Genomic DNA, 23,641 nt, shown 5'->3' with positions numbered 1-23,641 from the left:
TCACAGACTGTATTTTCAAAAATGTGATTTTTCATCTATATAGTTTTTGAACACTAGTGAAGAAATGGTTCCTTGGTGGAGGCAAAGCAGTAACTCCTAGAACTACAGGTAAGTTCAGTGTCAGTTGTGGAAAGTAACTAAATACATTGAAGGCCTTTTTTGTTGTGTACAATTAAACCGGCACCCATGTAGTTAGTTACTTTAATTTTACATTCAAAATATAAGATCAATTTATAAAATCCAATACATAGATGGATCCAAAAAGGTGTTTTGCAGTTGTCGTAGCGATGGTTTGGATTTGCATGATGATAGACTCAAATACAATGATGAGTTAAAGACACTTATGAATGGACCATGTGACTTATTTAAGGTGATAGTACTTGTGATCGTGTACACTTTGTATACTAAATACATTGTGGTGTTCTAATATTGTGGTTTTGCAACTTAAGTGAAGGATCTGTACACTAATTGGTCATTCTAGCTCATTGTTTACGTATACAGAAACATATTTAAAGCATTTGCGTTGCGGTAACATTTCTATAATTCGGTCACTTTATGTCGTTAGCCCTTCCCGGTGAGAAAGTGTCCCTGCAGGCATTCACCTGTCCGCCAGGAAGTGCACCTGTAGCAGGAATCCCACCTTTACTCCTGTCCGTCTGCCTGCTCCCGCCCCCATCAACCAGAGCCCCACTCCCATTGGCAGGCGGGCCGGGCAAGCGACGCCTGTGTGGAGCACCTGGCCGTCAGTCATCGGCGCGGCTCTCAGTGGAGCTCCGCGCAGCGAGCAGGACGCACGGCGATGCGGACGAAGAAGGGCCAGAATAAGGGCAACAGTCCGCTTTACTCCAGTAACCCGGCGGCTCGGGGCTTCTCCTGGTTGTGAGGCTACCATTCAACCTGGATTCGATCAACTACAGCCGCACAGAGAAGGACTTTAACTCGCATTTGGACGCAGCTCCGGGCCGGATATCCCCCCCTTCCACAATCCGTAATCCCAGCCCCGGTCGTGTGGAGCAGTCAGAGAGGATGATAGCGTGAATATTTTTCTTTTGCTGTCTTGTTTATTTTTGAACCGGCACCGCCTCCCATCCCCTCGCAGCCTCGCTATGGTGGACTCCCCCACCATGAGGAAGACGTTCGTGGTCCCAGAGATAAAACCGCCCGACTTGTACGACTGTGCCAAGGCGAAAATTTGCGCAAGCGTCGGGTGGCTGCTGGCAAAGTCCTACGGCACCGCAGGTAGGTTAGAGTGGAGGCTGCAGGCCTGCCCTGCTCGAGTCGTATTCACAGAGGTCTCATGCGTCCTTTTGTTGCGCTCATCGTGGGTCTCTGTGTGTGTGTTTATATTCTGTTCGGCAGCAGAGGAGAGCACATGTATGTAGGGTGACAGTGTGTGTGTGTGTGTGTGTGTGTGTGTGTGTGTGTGTGTGTGTGTGTGTGTTTGTGTGTTTGTGTGTGTGTATATGTGTTGTGTATTTGTATGTGTGTGTAGGTGTATGTATGTGTATCTCTGTGTGTGTTTGTGTGTGTATATGTGTGTATATGTGTGTGTGCTTGTGTGTGTGTGTAGCTCAGCAGTTTCCATCACAAAGAGCAGCAAATGAAAGGGACCATGCGCCCTACGCATTTTTTTTACACTGTGACACATGTCATTTGTTCTTGGTCAATGGGTGGTCACATTTTAAAGGTATGTGTGTTTGTGGGTGTTTGTGTGTGTGTGTGTGCGTGTGTGTGTGTGTGTTTCAGAGGAGCAGGCCTCCTCCCTTCAGGCCTTATCACTCACACCCATTATGTCTGTATTTCTGTCTGCAGGGCTTCGGTCACAAACTGCAGGCTGCTAGGGATGTTTTTAATCTTGTTGGGGCATGGGGGGGATTTTCACTACTAAAAACGACAGCGCCAGTTGTATTCAGTTCAGAATTTGGATCAAATGGCTGCATCCCTGCACAGAGGGAATTCAATGCTCAGCAATTTCTTTTCAGTATCCTGGGTCAAGATGCGCCTGCATGTGTGAAACCATCCAGCCTCTGTGATGCATAACACACCCACCTCAGAAAATAACCTGAATGAGCTCACGTATCATAAGACAGAGCATGCTGGTGTGCGGAGACTTTTAAAGAGCGTCACTTCTGACCCTGAGGTGATAACAAGTCTCTCTGTTTTCGAGGCCTATCTCTATAGATTAGTTCTCTCACAGAGGACAGCAAAAAACTGTCCTGTTTGAAATAAGCTTGACGACACACTTTTTTAATTTTGTTTTTAACTATATTCTTCCAGGAGAGTTCACACACCAGTCCTGTAATAGGTCACTGTACAATTTAGATCCATTTACTTAAGTTGCACACGGTACGAATCAAGAAAGCCCATTCACGTCTCTGAGCTGTGCATTTAAATAACACTAAGCTGGAGGTTAATTGTCAATATTTTAAAGACAGATTTAACTCAGTTTTGAATGAAAATGGTGGGAGGGGATCTCTGTTTTGACTCTTAACAACATGACTCGCAGGTTACACAATCCCAGGCAAGTCCCTGGCCTATAGGCGGCTGCGTCTGCGTGTGCTCTGTTAAGCACCTCAACCACACCCTCTGGTCAAAGTCACCCTTCATCCCAAGATACAGGAATATGAAGACCAAGGCTGCGTGTGTTGTTGATGTGCATTTTTTAATCTTCATCAACTCAATGGCCTTGCTGATGATAGTTTCCTGCAAAGTCAAGATGATTCAGCATCATGTCGCTTCCCAGAAAGAGAAAAGATCAGCCTGGAGAACAGCAGATAGACACAGCAGGAGCCTGAGCAGGTCGTCTGGTCCCACCTCTTCTAGGTCAATTATCCGAATGATTACAATAGGCACCATTTTTAATCTCCCTCTTTGTGATACAAAATGGAGTTAACACAGGATCACATACTATATACATCTCAGGTCTTTATTTAGGCTGAGAACGAGAGCTGGCAAGGGCCTAATGACAGGAATAATAAAATATCTCTAGGCTACCCTAAAATGAATGAATGCTACTTTGATGCTTGGCCTGAAATGCCATTGTTGGTATAAAATATTTCAAGGCTAGGAGTGAACAGGAAACACAAACTCATTTTCAACACAACCAAACCCATAGTAAATTTAACAATTTGAATTCATACACAAGTGTTACGGTTGTAAATATAATCCATAAACCTCGTCAGATTCTCAAAATACTAAAGTAGGAGACCTGCAGCAGTTTTTTTCCACCTTGTTACGCAAAGGAGACACTGAACCATCCTGGGCAAAATAAACAATATCAATGTTCTTATTCTCTTCCAGTCCAATATATATGTGGATAAATGCATTACGCAAGCACAGAGATCTGCCTCATATTTGTAAAATGTTTAGCTGTTTACCGAGTGTTTGTCATTCTTTGCCCTTATAGAAGGGCCAGAACCTTCACTCAGCATCAGTCTTTAAACATTTCATCAATATAATAATGTGACATTTATGGTGATAAATGATCAGTTTTGACTGTATGGCTCTAGACCATACATTTTTGAATGGATAGGAGTATTAGGAGATCATGCTCCAGCAACAAACCGCTCACAAAGGATGTGGCACCATAGATTCTTTTATGATGGCATGTTTGGATCGTCATAATAACATTGTCATTGTCAAGTACGGGTTTGTTTATATGCAGATATAAATGATGCACCACATATAGGCCTATTCATATTTTCTATCAGACTATACATGCTTTAAGACTTTCGTGGTAGTTGCGCGGTTTTTCAGGAAGGAAATGCCATCTGATCATGTTTTGTAATGGCCTGACAGGACAGTGATGAATAATATTTTCCTCACAATGCAAAGTAAAAGTTGTTTGGCAAGGATGTAGTTTGGGTTCTGCCCCAAGTTGCTGTGACATGTGACTTGACAGATGTTTTGAGGGTAAGTCAAACTAGTTTGTACTTTTACACTGGAATGAGACCAGAAACTCCTGATCCACCTGTTTGAAGGGTTTGAACAAGCTTACTCATAAAGTAAACAGCATTTGTTTTTCAGTCTACCTTCTAAGTATGTCATTTCATTTGTGCGTCTTCCAGTTTATGCCCCAGCTTAAACATCTGTTTTGGTCGTGGCTTTTTCCTCTTCCGACTCTTTCAGGTGGAAAACTCGTTGCTCTTTAGCATGTTAGCCTCGTCTAGCTACAAGCTGCTCCCGAATTCCTAGTGGAGTGATTACTCACCCTCTCCCCATCATTGTAGCTATGGTGAGTCAACAAGGGACAAGGACCTGAGGAGGATGTGTTCTTGATTTTAGTGTTTACTCAAGAGGAAGGCCTGATTGGCGTTCTGTTCGAAACTCTTAGGTTCAACCCTGTTTACAGTCACTGACTTGTGAAGTGTGTTTAAAGATAATGTGTATGTGAAGTCACTTGCCACACCACACATGGAGGACAAAGATCACAGTGAAACCAACAGATCTGGTTGGAAGTCAGTGTCTAAACCTAAACCCGTTCTGCTTCAGGCTAATGCACACTGTCACTCTGTTATCCAGTGTTGACCTGTTTGCACTTATGATGAAGTGGGACTGTCCATAGGTTGTTGTCCTGTGTACACTGACTCTGTAATGCAGATACAGGCTGCGTTGCTTAAGTCTTATAGTGCGCCGGCTCTGGTGATGGTTTACAGGACACACAGGGCTGTTAGGGATGTCTTATTCATGTCGAGTGGGCCTGTGGGTGTAAATGGAGATGGGATACCCTGGGCAGTCTATGTCCTGTGGCTCAGGAGGTAGAGCATGTCATCCACAATGTCCAGAGGGTCGCTGGTTTGAGCCATGTCTGCTCCAGGCCACATGCTGACGTGTCCTTGGGCAAGATACTGAACCCCAAATTGCTCCTGATAGGGGTCTTGGCAATGTGTTTGATAGCAATTGTGCAGCATGTAGTAGTGCTGTGTGAATGTGTGTGTGAATGGGAGAATGTGGTTGTATTGTACTGTTAAGCACTTTGAGCAGTTGATAAAATTAAAAAAATTACACTATCAATACAGTCATTATCTTTCCTTGAACTATCAGATCAAAGACTATATGAATGTATAGTATGTGTGTGTGTGTGTGTATATGCACATACATGTATATCTATGCCTATATATAAAGTTTTGACATGTTCTGTTGAAAAAGCGGTCTCACCTGTACTTTGATATTAATGTTGGCATGAGCGTTGTTCTCTGAACTAGTGGGTCACATGAATGGTAGGGTGTTAGCATAGCCTCTCTAACCCCCAGGAAGTTTTGGGGCAACAAAATAGGGCCGACTTTGTTCTAAAAATGGGAGCGGATAATCATCTGTGTTTGAACCTTTCTGCCACATGATGAGGATGCTTTACCTCAGTTGTCCAGAGAGAGACAGTTTAAACCTACAGTGAATAGCCTTATCAAACACGTAACAAGTAATTCTGAGTTTTTCATTCAGTAAAATGTTCTCCTTAAGTGGAATGCTGACACTGAATGCAACTTTTAATTGTTCAGGTATGGACTTGTGCCTGAACATAAGTTTGGGTAGAAATGGTAATCTTGCCATCTAAACTTAATTACTTTCTACACCATTTCACATTTGAGACCTTATTATATATCTAATCTTAGCCTGGGTTACATTAAGCAGCCTGATAGGTAAGATTGTCTAATCCAGTGATATTTGCATAGTGCTGTGCCATGTTATTATAGAGAGCTACTTTAAGCTCCGTGCTGCTTACCAACCTTCCTGAAAGCCAATGATGATTGTTTCACAAGAATCTTATTTTGAGAGGTGCTGGAGTCTTGTCAAAGATTTTCTCCCCAGCAAATCTTGGTTTGGTGTTTGTCCTTATCCTGTTGATTACTGTCACACTGGAGTAGTAATGCCTGTGTCATGACCAGCATGCTAGCTCAATCAGTAAGTGAAGTAGAAGGACACATTGCTTCTTTTTATCAGCTGGCTCTTGAGCACTGCACGTCAGCGAACGCAGCTGAACTCACTGCAGCCACAAGGGCAAGAGATTAAGGACTTTCAATTAAATATTGTTCATGATGGTTCATCGCTGACATAGTCTTCCCTATTTTTCTCTTATTATAAAAACAACAAAAACAACGAGGCACTGCTGCTGTAGAAAAACATGTCTGTTTGCTTTATTCTAACACACAAGGAGTAGAGGTGAGGGTCAGCTTCAGCACAGAGCTCCTGCAGGTGGTAGGGATTAAATCTGTGGGCCAGAATCTCCTTGGTAGATGACAAATGCTTTTTTTAACCTCCCTACTGGAGGAGTAATCTCCCTGCTCGCCCAGCATAATAATGTGCCCACGTTAATAATCTGCGCAAACATTTGACTTCTGCCTCTTTATTCAGTCCAGGTGATAAGCACTGACCCCATGACCTGTAAAAGTGGCAGAGAGGCTGTTGCTCGAGTTTATGCAAACACACAGGCTTATGTTTTGATCCCAAATATTTCCCTGGAGTTGACGTTATGTCACATGGGCTTTAGTTACACTCAAGGCCAGCTAGTTGTTCTTTTTATTTCCTCAAGATTTGCAGCTTTAAAAAATAAAAAGTATTTCTATGTGATACACTGTATGTGACACACCAAGTCATTATTCACGGCCAGACTCTCCCTTAGGGAAATCATGCTCGTATCGATCTCTCTCATTTCACTGAGTCGTGGCATTTGCATTCTGCTTTGCCTTCTGGTGAAGTTTTTCCTTTTTCGTTGTAAACGTCATCTTGGGAACCTGGAAAAAAGATTTTTACGTGTCGTGTAACTTTGTGAAACTGAGACTTATAGATGGACAGTTTGGTTGACGTATCCCAGGCTTTACAGAGAGCATTGTAGTCTTGGCACGCAGTCGTATTTACAGTAGAGTGGACCGTGTGGTGTGACCGACTATATTGTCTGACATCTACAGTCATCGTGGAGGGAGAGTGAGAGAGAACATGGCATCGTCTCACCTCTGAAGCCGAGCGTTTTGTTGTTTGATGTCAGTGAATCTATTACGTGACTTTGTAATTATACAACGACATAGTGAAACCTCCCTTGTAATAATCTCTTTGTTAGGAAGAACCCACACACTCATAAACACACATTACCTCCGACATCTGTCCTTTCTCTTTTCAGGCAGACTGCTGGTATTCCAGCTTGTCACCTTTTTTGCTGAAGGCCCTTTTAAACAGCAGGACACTTATTCCAGTATGTTTACACACAGACACAAGCTATTGAGTTTCCTGTTTGATTGATCTGGATGCTGAAAAACCAGTTTCATAGAGGGCGTGTCAAGTGTGTGTTTTTCGGATATGCCTCTTAGGCTGTGCGAATGTTATTTACATTGAGCCCAGTCTGAACCCACTTAAGAGGTTTCTCATTTTCTTTTGAAAGTTTTGAGTTTGTAGATTATTTAGGTTACTGATTTGTGCCTCTGAGATTAAAATGTCTCTGTACAAATAGGGAAGAAGCAAGTGGCAGAGAATCTTGTAATCTGCAGCTTCTGACGTGACCCATGACCTTACTGCTTGCACTCCTCTACCCATGTACTTGAATGTCGACCAAGGGTACATACCAACTGTTTTAATCTACCACTGAGCAGAAAGCAGATGTCAGTTTCCATGTTTAGGATGATCTTTAACTGAGCAAATGAAGGTGGGAAAGAAGTTGTCAGAGCTTAATTATATATATATATATACATACATCTATGTTTGTTAAGAAGCACCACTCCTCCTGGAACCTATCAAACTGTCTGTTTTGTTTTTTCTTTTGGTAGAGAATGTCCCCGCTGAGCTGCGCGACCCCTTCTACTGTGACCAGTATGAGCAGGAGCACCTTAAACCACCAGTCACCCGCCTTCTGCAGTCCTCCGAACTTTACTGCCGCACCTACAGCCTGTTACTGGGGGGCGCTGAAGCTGAGGCGCAGCCCAAAGACAACATTGCCATGCTGGAGCTCCTCACTCAGAAGGGCATCGTCTCCAAAGACAAGGACACACTAGTGACTGATGCAGACCTCCGTCGTAAACCCATCAAAATGGTAAAGATATGGAGCTTATATACATACTAACAGAATTGTATCTCTGCCAAGGAGGTTGTGTTTTCATTGCTGTCTATTAGCACTGTATTTATTGGAACTTGTTGGAAGGGGGGAGATATGGACCAAGGAAGAACCCAGCCACTTTTGGACCATACTTAATTAAGTGGGTGGATCCAGGATATTTTTCTCTTTCTTTAACATTGCAAGATAAGATACTTTGGGGCAATTATGTGAATTTTTCAAGAATGCCTGCGCTTATAGGATGGATTTCTATGAGTGTTTGCAATTTGGTGCAGACAGGATTTAAGGGCACTGTTGAGCATTTGCATGCAAAAGGGTCTACTGAGTGCCATTCTATTAATGGTGTACGTGAACAGGAAACACAAAGCTGATGATGGCACACTGGTCTGGCAGGCAGGATTGATTCATTGAGTTAGAAACTGTTTTATGTTTGTGTATCAGGCCAAGAAGTGAACGTCACCTTCCCCTGAAACCAGATACTCTGCTATACAGGAGTCCACAGAGAAGTAGCTGCCTGTGCTTGGTTGTTGATACAGTGGCTTGTTTATGCTTTGATTCGAGGGATTAAAGGACATCAAAAAGACCCCCGTTCATTCGACCCCACCCCCATCCCCATCCCCCGGTGCCCCCCCTAGCTGATCTGAGAGGATGAGTGGATCCAGCTGCTGGGGCAGTAATGGTGACACAAGGGACGACTACTTTAATTCCAGGTTTTGAGAGGGAGGGGGGATCTGGATACAATAGTTGGTCCGGACCCGGACAATGGTTAAACAGTTCTGGTGAAACATTAGATACTGTGTTGAGGGAATACTGTGAGCTTAGTGAGTCAAATCAAGAGGAACTGGTTTGTCCTCTTAGCCCTTCACAATGAACTGCTCTCTGTCTATCTCACTCGCTCCCTCTTTCTCCCTCTCTTGCCCCCCCCCCCTCCCCCTCTCTCTCCCATTTTTCTCCCTCTCACAATAGGACTAATTTTATTTTCTATGGAATCATAATAGTCTAAATGAGGGGAGGTACTTTATAAAGATTATCTTCCTCACAAAGTGGCATACAACTGTATTTTCCCAGCCATCTTGGCTCATGCACATACAGGCTGTTGTTTCAAAACCTCTATGGAGTCTCAAGGGATCTGCATGGATAGTGTTGTTGTACCTTGAAGGTTGTTTGCTCCGCTGCTGAACAACACTTCAGCAGATGCGGTACTTCTATCAAGTACTTCTTACCCTAACCCTATTGCAGTTGTGATGATAAACTTAAACTTTAAATATGAAAGCTTGTAGGTTGATTAATGTACTACTGGGGTATGACCATAGATAATAGGAGAAAATAAACCTAATGTAAGCTTGCCCTGAATTTGAAGTCACATACAGTTGTTTGGGCCTGTTTTTTTTCAAAACTACAAACCTGCTGAGAGTTAACCACCTGCTCTGACAGATGTTCCACTTCACACCAAAATACACAAAGAAACAAAACATATGATGTTAAAGGTTGTAGACATAGCCACAATGATCATGATTTACTGATTCATCATTATCACCCAAGCATCAGAATAAAGGCCTGACGACAGAGTACGTCCCTTATTTCATGATATTGCTGCATTTTTTGTGTGTTTGCGTGCATCTCAGCTCTAGATATGGCTTCCAGATTATTATTCCAGACTATGGTTCATCATGAATCTCTTATTCTGGCTGTTATTGCTCTCTGAGCTTGTCTACCACTAACTGGCACTGTACCTACAGTGGGGCAAGCAATGGAAGTGGGTCATGCTGCAGCAGCATTAAAGGATGGAGCACCAATGTGGGTCTTGGCCAGTAAACTGCTTTGGAGCAGCAACAATCTGCTGCAGCACTGCTGTATATTACAGCTTCACTTTTCCGTGTGAAACAAGAGGATAACATAGTGCATTTACATAAAAGTATGTTGAGTCATGTTTGTCACTGACAGGTGACGGAGCCCTGATGCTTTTTCCATTTGTTATTGATTTATTTAACATCTTGAATCATTGCTATTCATTGAGAAATTTGGCTTATGTATAAATCCAGGGATGTAGGTTTATCCTGACCCACTAAGATGTTCCTGCTGGCTTGGGTATGCAGCACCAGTGTCAGTACGACGTGTCAGTGACCTGCTATATAAAACTACGCAGTTGGTGCGTGGATCAAAGTAGGGCAAAAACATCACAGTAATATTCCCTTCATCAAACTGTTAGGCTGCTGCTACAGGATGAAGAAGCATGTCTTGTTTGTCCCTGCCTCTAGACCTTGACATTCCTTGGTCAATAGTTAGATTTAGAAATACACAGGAAGAGTGAGCTGCATCATCTAGGGCAAGAGGAGAGAGAGTCCCATTTTCCTCTGAATTGTCAGTAACAAGATTGGGTCAAGTCTAAGGCAAAAACAATTACTTTAGAAACAAGACATTATATATTCATTGACTTAATCTTGTTCTTTGTGTCTTTATTTCAGTTTATAGTGTCTTGTAAATCCATACATACTAGGCATGCTTGTGTACAAGGTATTGACAATAATATCAAAGATTATGTGCTAATATAATGTATTGTTATCTTAAAAAATTAAAGTTAAAATGTAGTCACATCGATTTTTGATAATTAAACACTTGAACAATTTTGGATAAATATGCTTTTGGAGTGTATAAGGTTGTAGAAACAGTCAATGGCCCAGCACTTGCAACCTAAGCTAGCCGGTTGTTTTCCCAGGCTAGTGCCTGGAGCGAGAGTACATCCTTGGGCCTCTTTGGAGTGGCCATCCGAAATGGAGCTTTCTGCAGTCTCCACCCTTTACCCACGTACCCCAACCCCCATCACTCCTGAGATTGAGGATAAAGATCTGTGAAGATTAGAGATAATCTGCCATGCAGACTGAACGTCATCATCCACGACTAGATGACACGCCAGAGATGACCACTGACTCACAATGCACATAACATCTCTCAACATCACACTCATCACTTATTTATTACATCCATTGTTGGCTGGGACAGTGGGATGTCATGACGATTCTAACCGGCTGAAATTGATTGCACTGGAGGACTGGGCTGAGCCTTAGTTCCCACAGTGACAAAGTAAGTCATGTAGCCATAATGCAGCTAACCCTCCTCTGGTCCCTTGTTGGTTTTGGATGGATACTGACACTTAAATCATACTGCTGTGTTGGCAGCTTTCTGCTCATGTGTGCATCCGTCAAGAGCTTAGTTGGAAATAGAAGTGGCAGACTATCAGAAATATCTGGAACCAGCATCTTTCTGTGCTGCTTTGGACCTTAGCTGATGGAAAGATTAATGTGGTGTGCGAAAGTCAACATTTAGAGCCTGTAGTTTAAAACTGTTGTAGACTTTTTTCTTTCTTTTTTCTCTGCTTATGCATACAGTCCATGTTCAAACGGACGTACAGATAACCATATAACCTACTGTGCAAAGTCCCTGTGCTGGGCCCCAGACCTGCCAGATACCCCTGTTTGTCTCCCTCACAGCATCAGGCAGGGTAGGGGGATGGGGTTAAGTCATATTTCAGACATAATCAGGTTTTGCCCTCACTGTAATCTCTCTTACTGATCCACAATAATAACTTCACCTTCTCTGTTTGGCACATCTTCGACACGATGATGTAAGCAGATTTGGGCCATACAGACCATAAAGATTGATCGGGTTAATTGACGAGGTATTCATTTTTCCTCTTTCTCGCACTGGTTTGTGGATCGCTAAGTGTTTGCTGGCTGGATGTTTCCGAGCAGAGAGCCGGTGCTAAGCCAGAGCACAGAGCGGTGCTGTGGTCAGGCTTGTGTTGAGATGCATTGTGGGTCAGCTAGTTGGTTGTTATGGTGATCTGGCAGTCTCTGCGCTGTGTGTTCACGAGTCGCTCCTCTCTCCCCTCTCATTAGGGAGACTTGTGATTTAGCTTAGCAAGCTCTCCTGGGTCTGCAGGGGGAAATCCACTAGCAGCCCCCCCTGCCCCCCTTTCATTCAGCCCTTTTTGTTTCCTCTGAATAATTAGTGTACAGTACAACAACAGGGTCTGCCACTTTCACCCAGTCTGTCATTCTCTCTTGTTCATTTCTTCTTTCTCTCTGTCACTCATCCTTTCTTCTTTCACACTGTGACAAAAACTCCAACCTGTGATTACACTGTGTGGCGAAATGCAAAAGTATGAGCCTTCCTTAAATCACCTCATTTGATCTGGAAGGTTTCACAGCTAGTGGCAGAATTTAGCTCAACATCAGTGTGCTGTGTTTTAGGGCTCAGACTTAATTTAATCCGGACCTCAATCAGGCTTCGCTCTCAAGACAAGCACAGAATTTTGTTAGATCATATTTATATTACATTGGGCCGGCTGTGGCTCAGGAGATGGAGAGGATTTGTTTGATTAACGAAGTGTCCTTGGGCAAGATATTGAACCCCAAATTCCTTCTGACAGCTATGTCGGTAGAGTATGAGTGATGTGTGATGGAGGAAGGGTTACAAGTGGTGATCAATATATATATATATATATATACATTTATTTAATTCATCGACCAAACAAAACGATTAAAATGCAAACACAATATAGTAATCTTATGTAATCTGCTCCTTTTTCACAAGACATTAATTTACAAAGCAAATAATTCAAGAAAATTTAAATGTTAAATAACTGCAGGCCAACACAGCCCCTCACATCCATCTAGTTCCTAAATTACAATTCATTAATACCATTCAAAGAAGCTCAGTCATCAGGACTCGAAAAGAGCCGTTTACCATATGTATTCACTGGATGAACAGTGATATATGAAAGTTGATATGTAAATATGAATAACAATCAAGACCGTGGACCAATATTTCCACTTAACATAGAAGCTGCTGATTTCGTCCTGGAAGCAGAGTTTGTGGGAGCAGGTGAGCCAGAGCCACATTGCTCCCAGTGACTGACTGCAGCACAACCAGAGAGCCTGACCCAATGCTATCTGACAAGCCTTCGCTGGCGTAGCACGCCCTGCTCGACCCATCAGAGGGTCTGTCTAGGTCAGCACTTTACATCAGGGTTGAGTATGCAGACATGCAGACAGGGCTCATGCACGCAGCTGGAGTGCCACCAGCCTCGATCAGGGGCAACGCTAAGAGGTTAGACCAAGAATGTCTGGCCTCTAAAGTGGAATTTGTAAGTAGTTAAAGGGAGCAGGCACTGATTTGCACAGATTAGGCTCAAAACTCAAGATTGGACATTGTAGGAGTGGCCCCTTGACAGGAATGTGTTTTTCGCGACTTGCCTGTCTCCTCTGTAGGCCAGAACTAATTACTATAACAAGGGGTTTGTTGCATTTAGCCAGTATTGAGGCGACTGGGGACCCAGTGCTACTGTTTGATGGCAAGTACAAGTGAAATTGATACAGGGAAATGTGAGAATCATACATTGAGTACAAAAACTTGAAACAGAATTGCGATCATGAATAACCCCAATGATGCATGTTATTTGACAATTGTGTGTGGGAATAAAATGTAAATTATGGACATTGGTTAAAATATCTGAATCTCTTGGAGCACAACGGAGGTCAGGCATGTGAAGATCTGTTGGTTTCAGCTCCATGGCACAGTAGAGCACAACTTCTAATGAGCTAACAGGTTTATAGAGTTAAGCCGTTCACTCCGCCTGAGCTGATAATGTCAGTGGTGCATTTTAATGGGCTCTGGCCATTAGAGAGAACACAGTAATGGTCTCACGTCTCAAGTATAAGGACAAATATGCTGGATACAAGTGCTTGGGAATAGACAATATATGTAAGCAAGAGGTTTTGTCTAATTTGTTTATGTGGGCAAAATAAGTAGTTAGACCGTTTTACAGCCCTTTCTCTGTCTGGAAAAACACAAACACCAGAAAGGCAGAAAGCACATGGAACACTGAGAATGCAGTTTTTCATTTGCTTCCAGGTGATCTAGTTACAACACCTCATTTTCTCCCACAGTCTCCTACACATGAGTCATAAAGCTATGTTTCACTGCACAATAGAGACGGAGAAGGAAAATGAAGGGAGCACAGCTGAGGAATGACAGTAAAGGAACACGCATGTTATCATATTACAGGTCCACTGCCTCTTTTAATGATTTAATGATTGTACAAACATAGGTCCAAAGTTCAACCATATACACTTGTGTGTGTGCGTTTGCTCTGAGAACTCTTGTTTGTGTTTCCGCTGACTCACGTGTGGCGTCTGGTGACCTCTAGAGGAGGCTGCTGGTAAATTTCAGTCGTGGTACAACAGTAAGAGGTGATCTGCAGTGAGCCGGAGAAATGTCAGCGTGCAGCATTATTGTGTTAGCCCTAATTGATTTATGTTGTTGGGCTCTCTGGCCCCAGCTCTGACTCTTCCTCTTCTTTTTCCTCCATGTTATTGGTGCAGAGCGCCCACCTTGCCGTGATAGACGCCCTGATGACAGCGGGAGCCATGGAGGCAGTGGCTGCGGTGAAGACGTCTGGTTCGGCCGAGTTGCTGGGCGGAGCTGCCAGCTGGGAGGAGGCTCTGCTTCATTGGGTTAACGGGGTAAAGATCCGGCCAGAGAGAAACACATCTTTATTGTATCCTGTCAGAAATTGTTCATACTTACTTAGCTGTCTGTTGCACAAGATACAATGTCACGTTAGCCATTTTATAAACAGGACACATAGTACAGATCCTTCACTTAAGTGTAACTAACTATGTATATATATTTTATTGCCGTATCCTCAGTTAAATCAGAAGATGAGAGAACTTACAGAGGGACCCCAGAATGACTCGTCTCAAGCTACAGAGCCCCAACCTCTTCAACCCTCTGTGAGTTTTACATTTCACATCCATTGTATTTCTATCTTTCGTCACACATAATTATATCCAAACACACCCTCTGACATGATGCATTAAGTGTTACACAAAGGTGTCTGTCTATTAAGCCTATATTGTTGGTTTTGCTGCACTTTCATCCACAGGAGTGTTTGACACAATAAATACAGTGCAGCGTCACTGCTTTGTCAACAAGGTTGTGTTGTCATGGCAAGAAATCATCTCAAACCCTTTCTCTCCTTTTGTCTAGTTCTTCTTCTGTAGGCGTAATACCTCTTGTTTTGCTCCTGTTCTCCACCTCCCTGTCTTTCTCTTTTTCCTATCCCCTCCTCCTCTTTGACAGTGTCCCACTCGCTGGTACTGGAAACTTGTTCCTGTAAGTTCCCTCCTTTCCTCTGCTCCCTCCCCCTGTCCCCTCCATCCTTCCAGTGTCTTCATCAAATTTATCAGCAAATATCTGATGGTCAGGTGTGTTTTTTTTTTTTTCTCCATATGCTGGTGTGGGAATGCTAGTGTGCATCACATTCTATACGCTGCATTAAATTGCACGTCACAGTGTAAATGTCATAGGGCGGGGCATGGCAGGGGCGTGGAAGGCGTTGTTTGTCGAAACATGAGTGGTGCATGAATCACAACTGGGACTCGAGCAGGCCTTGAAAGTGATCGATGTCTAACCGGTTCCTCTGGTTGTCTGTGACAGAGGTGTGTGTTTGTTGTGAAAAGCTACAGGGGTTAACAGAGACAGGATTCTTGTCGGCTCGTACCTGCTCACCGTCTCTTGTTTTTTTGTTTACCTCAGTTGTACTGGAGACGCCTTTTTTCTTTCCCCTTCTCTTGAGACCCTGACCTGTGCCACCTTTTCCTGACAAAACCCTCCTACATCCTGCTCTCCCCTTGAATTGATCATTTCTTCCCCTAATCCGTCTCTTGTACATATTAGCATGACCTTTTTTTGTCCTCTTTCTCACATGCAGTTCTTAAAACATTTTCTGTATTAAAATGCATTTGTACTTGAGAGTATTGACCTGTGATTTGAAAACACTGACTTTGATGGTGATGTTTACGGTTAACTACACGTAAAAAACATTTCACTCATAAACCTTTTTAAGTTGTAGATTGTGTTGTTGATTTGCTGTTTTTTGTTGTTTTTTTTAGCTCCGCTACAGGAAGGATAAAATTCAGTCCAAACAAACGGCAATCTTCCCAGTGGTGAATGAAGTCAAAGACCTGTCCAGTGGTTGTGCCATTGCTGCTGTCATACATTACTATTGTCCTGGACTGCTAAGACTTGAAGGTACCAACAAACACTCTAACCACTAACCCTGACCCTAGAGCCTTTTTCTGACATGGACTCCAGGCAAAGTCTGGATAATGTCCAAACCAAATTGTCCAGACATTATCTGGACTTTACCTGGAGTTCGTGTATGAACATATGATCAGTGGAGCAGGAGATTGTCCAGGTCAGACGTGTTCACATCAACAGGAAACTCCCCAGAGGGTTTAGGTGAGGGGAGTGTCTAGGTAGAGTGGGAGGCTGGACATGACGTATTCATTCTATTGCTGAAGTCAGATGTTTTTGTTTACACTGGCGTAAAATAACTCAAAAGTGTCTGTAGCTTGGACATTTGCATTTTCAAATCCAGCCCATCAGGATAATATTTTGTACTGAAGTTATTTTATCAGTTAATAAATGTTTGTTTTCCTCTCCCAAAGATGTTTGTATGAAGGATTCCATGTCTGTAGCAGACAGCCTGTACAACTTGCAGTTCATCCGTGAATTCTGTGACAGCTGTCTGAAGAGCTGCTGTCACTTGGCACTGGAGGACATGATGTACACCCCACAGGAGCTTCAGGTACTTTTTAATGTTTATTAAACACACTCACTCTAATTGACACACTCACAAAAAATACTATTACTACTTTTCTTAATACCTGATTTATTTTTGTGTGATCTTTGTAGGTCAACTGGCTGAGCTTCCTGGCAGAACTGCTGAACTGGTTCGAAGTACGAAAGCCAGACTTTGTTCAGCCAATAAACACGTTGGGTAAGTGTCACTAATTATGTGGTGCTTTGTAAATCCTGTATCATCTTACAAGGAAGATCATGACATAAGATTGTCTAATCGTATGATTTACCTCTTTGTTAGATGGTTCCACACCAGTAACACCAAGTAGCTTGACTGGAAACAGGTACTGAAGCTCTCTTTGTGTTCGTTTGTTTTTGTAGTAGTCTGATAAATTCTTTGGATGCACTTGAACTTTATTTTTTCCCTGGCTTGCAGTTCCTCCCCTTCTATCTTCAAGAAGCCTTTTCTCCCTATCTCCTCCCCTGCATCAGGTAAGATTAATACTTCATTCTCATCATTACATCAAACTACAGACATTGTATGCCCCTATTATTATCATTTTCCAAACTGGTTCACCTATTTCCCCCTTAATGCATGTTTGTATTTTTCATGTTGCACGATACCCTTGTTTTCTTACTTTTATAAATATATTAAACCTCTTGTACATATTTTTTTTACTTTTATTGTGCAGTTTGGTTGACATGTGCATCCATGTGAGTTGTGCCTCCCTGTTTGTGTGCATGCCTTCACATGTTTGTGTGTGTCCCATTATTCTCAGGATCTTTGACTCAGTCTACCTCAATGTCTCATATAGAAGGAGTTGGAAAGACATGGAGCAAGAGACCAAGGTTAGACCAATATATTCTGACAATGTCTTTCTTACTTTTACTGTTGGACGTGTACTGACATTTTTCTCTCTCTCTCAGCCGACCCTTGTCAGCAGTATCCTTCAGCATCCCTTTTGGCCTGGACAGTGACGTGGACATTGTGATGGGCGACCCTGTGATAACCCGCTCTGTGAGCTCAGATCAACTCAACCCAGCGTCCCAAAACATAATCCGCGTACCCTACACCCCTACTGAAGACATCAGCCATTTGCTTACCAAACCCTCGGGCCCCAGTGGCCCACAGAGAGCTTCCTGGACAACACAGGCTCCCAGTATTCCACGGTTGGCAGAGCAGAATGGTCTTGCAGAGACTGAAACAGGAGAGCTGCCTACAATTGAGGAGGCTCTCCAAATAATCCACAACGAGAGCAAAATGGAGCCTCGTTTACACCCGGATGGGGCGCCTGATGGCTTCTACCTCCACTCTCCTGATGATCCCGCTAGTTCGAGACACACCAGCAACATGAGCTGCTCCGCTCCATCCCGCTCAGGAATGATGTACCGGCCTACAGGAGAGTCCAGGGACTCCGCTCGCACCAGGAACACTTCCGAATGTTCACGAGATGATGACTCAGTCTTGAGAGACGGCAGTGTGGACTCGGATGCATCAGAAGACATGCCTAAGGGCCGGTCCACTCCCACCACACCAGCTGCTGGTGCTCACTCTGCTAGGGGCCACGGCAAAGAGGAGTCTGACAGCGGTGTCAAGTTGACCAGCTTTGCAGAGCGCAAAAAGAAGCAGATAATAGATTCTCCGAAAGCCAGGGACTCCTCCTCCCCTCAGATGACCACTTGGTCACAAAAGACTGAGGAAAGCCCCAGCAAGAGCCCACAACTCAATAATGAGATGACTGAGCTGGGAGTTCGGCTTGAAGAAAAGCGCAAAGCTATCGAAGCCCAGAAGAAACGCATTGAGGCCATTTTTTCCAAGCACAGGCAAAGACTGGGTAAGAGTGCCTTTCTGCAGTTAAAGAAGGAGCAGGATGAGGGCGAGGGCGAAGGAGGGGATGGCAAGGTCAGCACCTCATCCACAAAAGAGGAACTCTCTCGCTTGAACTTGGAAGACAGGCTAGCTCACATGGAGGCAGAAGACCAGCAGGAACAAGATGAACAGCGCCCCTCAGTGAAGGATGAGGGTAATGTCAAAGGGGGGCTTCAGGTCAACAAACAGTTCAGTCACTCCAAAGAAAAGGCAGGTACACCAGGGGAGAAGGGCTCTGGGACACCGGGTGAAAAAATGGTGGCTCCACTAGGGGACTATAACAATGCTGTGTCGAAGCTGACTGCAGCTCTCAGCTCCCTGCAAAGTGACATGCACCGACTTACAGAGCAGCAGAACCATCTCGTCAAGAAGAAAGCTGTGGGTTCCTGGGTTATTCCAGCCAGCCCTAAAACCTCCACCCCAGCCCATACCCCTGCACGCATGTCTCGAGAATCCAACCGAGATTTAAATTCAGCATCCTCCTCTCCTTCTCCATCGCACAGAATCACAAACCACGCCACTCCTCCTAAATCTCCTCATGTCCACCGTAGAGCCCAATCTGTGCCCCCTAAAAGCCCCAAACACTACCATAACAGTCATCCCTCGGACATTAAGGTCCCGACCGTGTCGAGAATTCTCGTCCCTCATCAAAACGTTGACAGCATGCCCCACCGTCGGCGAGTAAGTCCCTGGCAGTCCCAAGTCCAGAATTCATCCTCATTCTCCATTGTGGACTCTGGCAGCCTAGATGACCTGCGCTCGTATGGACCAAGTCCAGTTCCCACGCCAACACTGACCCCAGTACCATTTCCTACCCCGACGCACCGTCCTGCCGCAGATGACACCCTGTCAGAGGTAGGCTCCAACGATGACCATAGCATATTTAGCATGGACCTGGAAGCAGGGTCTTTGCATGGTCATGCATCTAAGCTTGGAGGTGGGGGCTGCAGCTCTGGTGCCCCATCAGAGTGCTCCTTTGAGAGCGATGCCCCTGCCGGGATGGTGAATGGCAAACGCAGCAGCCTGATTGAGATCCCGCTGTCTGCTCTGCAAGATGGGGACCAGGATGACACACTACCTGACGCCTTTTCGGACACAATGAGTGATCGGACAGAACCAGAGACGAAAGGAGGGGTCGGTTTCTTTTTCAAGGTAGGTGACTAATCATTATTAATGTAGGACCCATTCAAAAAATTTGGTGTTTCGTAACTTCTCCACGTTAATGTTGTTTTCATTTTGCTCTACATTATTAGGAGGACATGGTGCGACCGGAGGACGAGATGGCCCAGCGAAGAGCAGCTTTGCTGGAGAAACAGCAGAAAAGAGCGGAGGAGATGAAGAAGCGCAAACTGGAGCAGGAAAAAGAAAAAGAGTCAAAGTGAGAATAATTTTCACTCAAACACCCGCATCCATTGCCAGATGAAGGCTGTAGCATGTTGTGTCTTTGTGAAATTCAATGTAACTTTATTTATTTATTATTCAGGCTCGTAAAGTGTGAATGTTATTTACTTTCAGAAAGCCTCAGTGGATGATCATCGAGGGCTGGGGGAACAAGGAAGAGGACACACCACCCGACCCCGGCACCCCTCCAGCATCACGCACCACACCAGGAGAGGGGACTCCCAAGCGCAGAGATGACTTCACCAGGCAGGAGTATGAACGGAGACACCAGCTGAAGATCATGGAAGACTTGGACAAGGTGCTGAGGCAGAAACCCACCACGGTTCGCGGTGTCAAGAAGCAGAGACCCAAGACTGTGTTCAGAGATGACTCGGTACTCTCTCACAGCCCTGCCAAGGGTTTCACGGGTAAATAGTTTGAACGTTCACTAACTGGTGTCTTTTATGTGTCCGCTTTTTAAACTCACATGCTTTTCGATTCTTAGTGTAATTTCCCCTGTTTTCATCCTGTCTTCCCTCATCTAGGCACCAGGCTGAACAAAGTGTACTCCCACTCCACCATGAACCTGTCATCCATGGCGCATGACTCTGGAGGCCTGTCGATTAGGAAGTCTCCCAGGTAACCTGCACATTGAGAGGCATGAGAGGAAGTAATGAGCCAAAAACATTGTCACTATTATTTGAAGTCCCATAGATATAAGCAAATTTACTATAATTTTTTTTTTTTAAATGAGCTCCATGACTATAAATTGTTTTCATTATATGAGACTAGACTTTTATTTAGTGGAGTAAAATATAAAATATTGCCAGAATATCAAAGACAAAGTTTTCAATATTGTTAGTGACTTTACTGTTTGTAGGTTTGTATATCAATCAATATTATACGAGCGTAGGCACACAGCCTCAAGGTCTAATAACGACTTATCTTTTGTGTCTTCCTCTAGCCGTTCACACTCTCCTTCCCGGCTAATGTCACCAGGACGATCGACGGCTATGAACGGAGAGAGAGACTGGGAGAATGGCTCCACCATTTCCTCCCCTGCCTCAATCCCAGAATACACAGGTCAGTCATATGTTCCAAACGACTAGTGTTGTTTTAAACTGTTAAAATTACATCCGATGAACATGATTCTGTCGGGTACATGACATTTGGAAACGCTGTTATCCTCCAGGACCAAAGCTGTACAAGGAGCCTACCTTTAAGTCCAACAAGTTCATCATCCATAATGCCATCACTCGCTGCTGCCTGGCTGGCAGGGTCAATGAACCACAGAAAAACAAGATTGTAGAGGTAAGCCAACAAAGAGGTCCACCCCAACTAGGCTATAAGTGACTGAGTTCTGGTCTCTGCTGCAGTTACAGTGTTTCTTTCTCTCTTCAGGATATGGAGAAAAGCACTGCCAATCATTTCCTCATCCTCTTCAGAGATTCCAGCTGCCAATTCAGAGCAGTTTACACCATGAACCCCGAAACAGAGGAGATGGTACGGCTCACTGGTAACGGCCCCCGCTTCATCTCACCCGAGATGGTCGAGTCCATTTACAAGTACAGCTCTGACCGCAAGCAGTTCACGGCCATCCCGTCCAAAACCATGTCCATGAGCGTCGACGCCTTCACCATCCCCGGTCACATTTGGCAAAAGCGCCCAGGAACTCCCAAAAAGCTCGGCACCCCCAAATAAAGACGATGCACAGAAAAGATGGGTGGAGATGTTATCATTCAGGGAAACCACTCCCAGCATGACTCCTATTGTCCTGTATTTTGGCCAGTGAGGCACTTGAGGTTGTTCATTATACAGTTAGACTAACAATAGACAGCATGACTGAGATATCAACCTGGACCCCTACAGCAAAAACTCTACATGCCAAGAGAAAGAGACAATCAATCACTCACTCACTCACTCCTTCAGCCATTGTAGTTAAAATAGTTTCAAGAGCTTCTGATTGGCGCTCGATTGTAAAATGTAATCTAATAATTCTGCCAGGACGAAGAAGTCTCTTCATCTTGCACCCTGCCACCCTATGACTTGCCTTATTCTGCCCCCAGAGTCATTTTTCACAACTCTTAGGTAAGAGAAAGAGGAGACGACCATACTGCCTTTGCCTGCTTAACAGTATTTTGGGCCGGAGTAGTCCCCCCCCCCCCCCCCCCCCACATCCCCTTTCGATTCTGCTTGCTTTTCCTTTTCCTGCCTTTTCTTCGAGCCCACTCTCTCTCCCGAGTCGAATGAGTCAAGTGGCTCAGCTCCCTGTTCTGATCTCAGCTGAAAATGAACAGCAGGTTACACTGCTCTCATATGAATGTAGGGCACACACTAACCGCTCGATCCATTCAGGGGTATTTCTACCGATTTGGTCAGGACGAGAAAGTACCATAGGGGGTGGTTCCTCCTGTGGGCTGCGCTGGTGGTTGCTACTGTGGAATTGCACACCGAGAAACCGCTTATGCTCCTCAGCCTGTGCACTCCACTCCACTCTCATTCAGCTGTAGACATCTGGATGTTTTTTTTAATACTATTTTGACATGTTTTTGCTGGACAAATCACTTCAGCCGTTCAGAGCTGAGAGAAGAATACAATTCATGTGACTCGTTTCCTGTTAAATTGCTTTCTCCGTCTCGACATGATGAATTGAAATGTCATCCGAGTCTATCTCAAGATATGATCCTGGAAAACATGAAGGAGGGCTTTATCGTGTTTACCATTACTTGGATACAGCTCTGTGTGAAAATGATAATCATTGCTAATTTAATATATACTGAATGCTGATTACTTTGATTTTTTTTTTTGACAATGATTTGTAAAAAGTAAGTTGACCTTTGTAAGCTACGAATAAGCTAGCCTGCTGCTTGAGCATTAGTGAGATGGATGGTTGAGATGAGAATGAGTGAATGAGAATGAATAGAAATTGTCAAAACGGATGGAAATTGCTGAAACCTTTCTTGTAGGGATTAATAAACCCTTTAGGAGTCTGTTTCCTATTATGATTCCCTGTTTGTGTGTCTCGACATATAAACCATTGTTTTTCTTAATGAAGGATAATTAGAGACTGTAACAGCCCTCATCATCCCCACAATGTCTAGACTCCATGTATAAATGGGGGAATGTAAACGCCAAACCGTTTTGTTTTTACCAATATCACGGAGTGAAAGAAAACAATCGACTCTGCATCTGTTTTGTGATCAGGTCAAATTCACCATAGGATGAGTGGGAGTTTGGCTTCTTCTCTTCCTCGTGTGTTTGAGTGAGATGTGAAAAATGTGATGAGCAGCATTAAAAAAAAAAAAGAGATAAAAGTAGATGTTTGATTAAAAGTGTGCGTGGAGGAGTGCATATGAAATACGTGGATGTTTGTATTTATGTATTTGTAAAGAGTAGTACATGGTAGTTAACACTATATTTTTTGATTCTGTGCAATTCTCCCCTAGAAATCCCCACATCACCCAGAGATGTATTTATTTGGTTTGCATTAGATGTTGCATTTGATGTTTAGTTTTCTGTTTCTACTTGTGTCCTTTTTTTGGTTACGGTCTTAAGTCACTCATTCATTTCATGAAGGAGGTGTCATACCATTTTTCTTTCTTATCTGCATAAAATTTGTGCCAGCACACTATGTATGTTCATTTCATAAACTTGACTATCCCTGCAACTGGACCAGACGAATAAAAATCTTTTTGAATCATCTTTTTCTT

At 43.8% G+C, this 23,641-nt stretch overlaps 1 protein-coding gene and 1 long non-coding RNA gene across 2 annotated transcripts; one reads left to right on the top strand and one right to left on the bottom strand.

The window, feature by feature from the left end:
• Positions 1–767: 767 nt before the first annotated feature.
• Positions 768–23,633, top strand: camsap3 (calmodulin regulated spectrin-associated protein family, member 3). Its single transcript, XM_053443006.1, has 17 exons — positions 768–1,239; positions 7,752–8,014; positions 14,419–14,559; positions 14,746–14,829; positions 15,991–16,129; positions 16,549–16,688; positions 16,796–16,880; positions 16,983–17,025; positions 17,118–17,173; positions 17,461–17,530; positions 17,609–19,703; positions 19,805–19,929; positions 20,067–20,359; positions 20,477–20,570; positions 20,896–21,014; positions 21,124–21,242; positions 21,333–23,633. The coding sequence occupies exons 1-17, from the start codon at positions 1,107–1,109 to the stop codon at positions 21,630–21,632; spliced, it is 4,299 nt and encodes a 1,432-aa protein (XP_053298981.1). The 5' UTR covers positions 768–1,106; the 3' UTR covers positions 21,633–23,633.
• LOC128458241 (uncharacterized) lies at positions 20,224–21,372 on the bottom strand. The gene is made up of 3 exons (XR_008341997.1): positions 21,149–21,372; positions 20,419–20,994; positions 20,224–20,341 (listed from the first exon to the last, which is right to left on the bottom strand). It is a non-coding gene; the product is annotated as an uncharacterized LOC128458241 (long non-coding RNA).
• Positions 23,634–23,641: the final 8 nt, after the last annotated feature.

This window comes from Pleuronectes platessa, chromosome 16 (assembly GCF_947347685.1).
Source record: "Pleuronectes platessa chromosome 16, fPlePla1.1, whole genome shotgun sequence".
NCBI classification, from domain to species: Eukaryota; Metazoa; Chordata; class Actinopteri; order Pleuronectiformes; family Pleuronectidae; genus Pleuronectes; species Pleuronectes platessa.
Note: the sequence above shows the minus strand (reverse complement) of the source record. Positions and strands in the feature narration are given on the sequence as shown.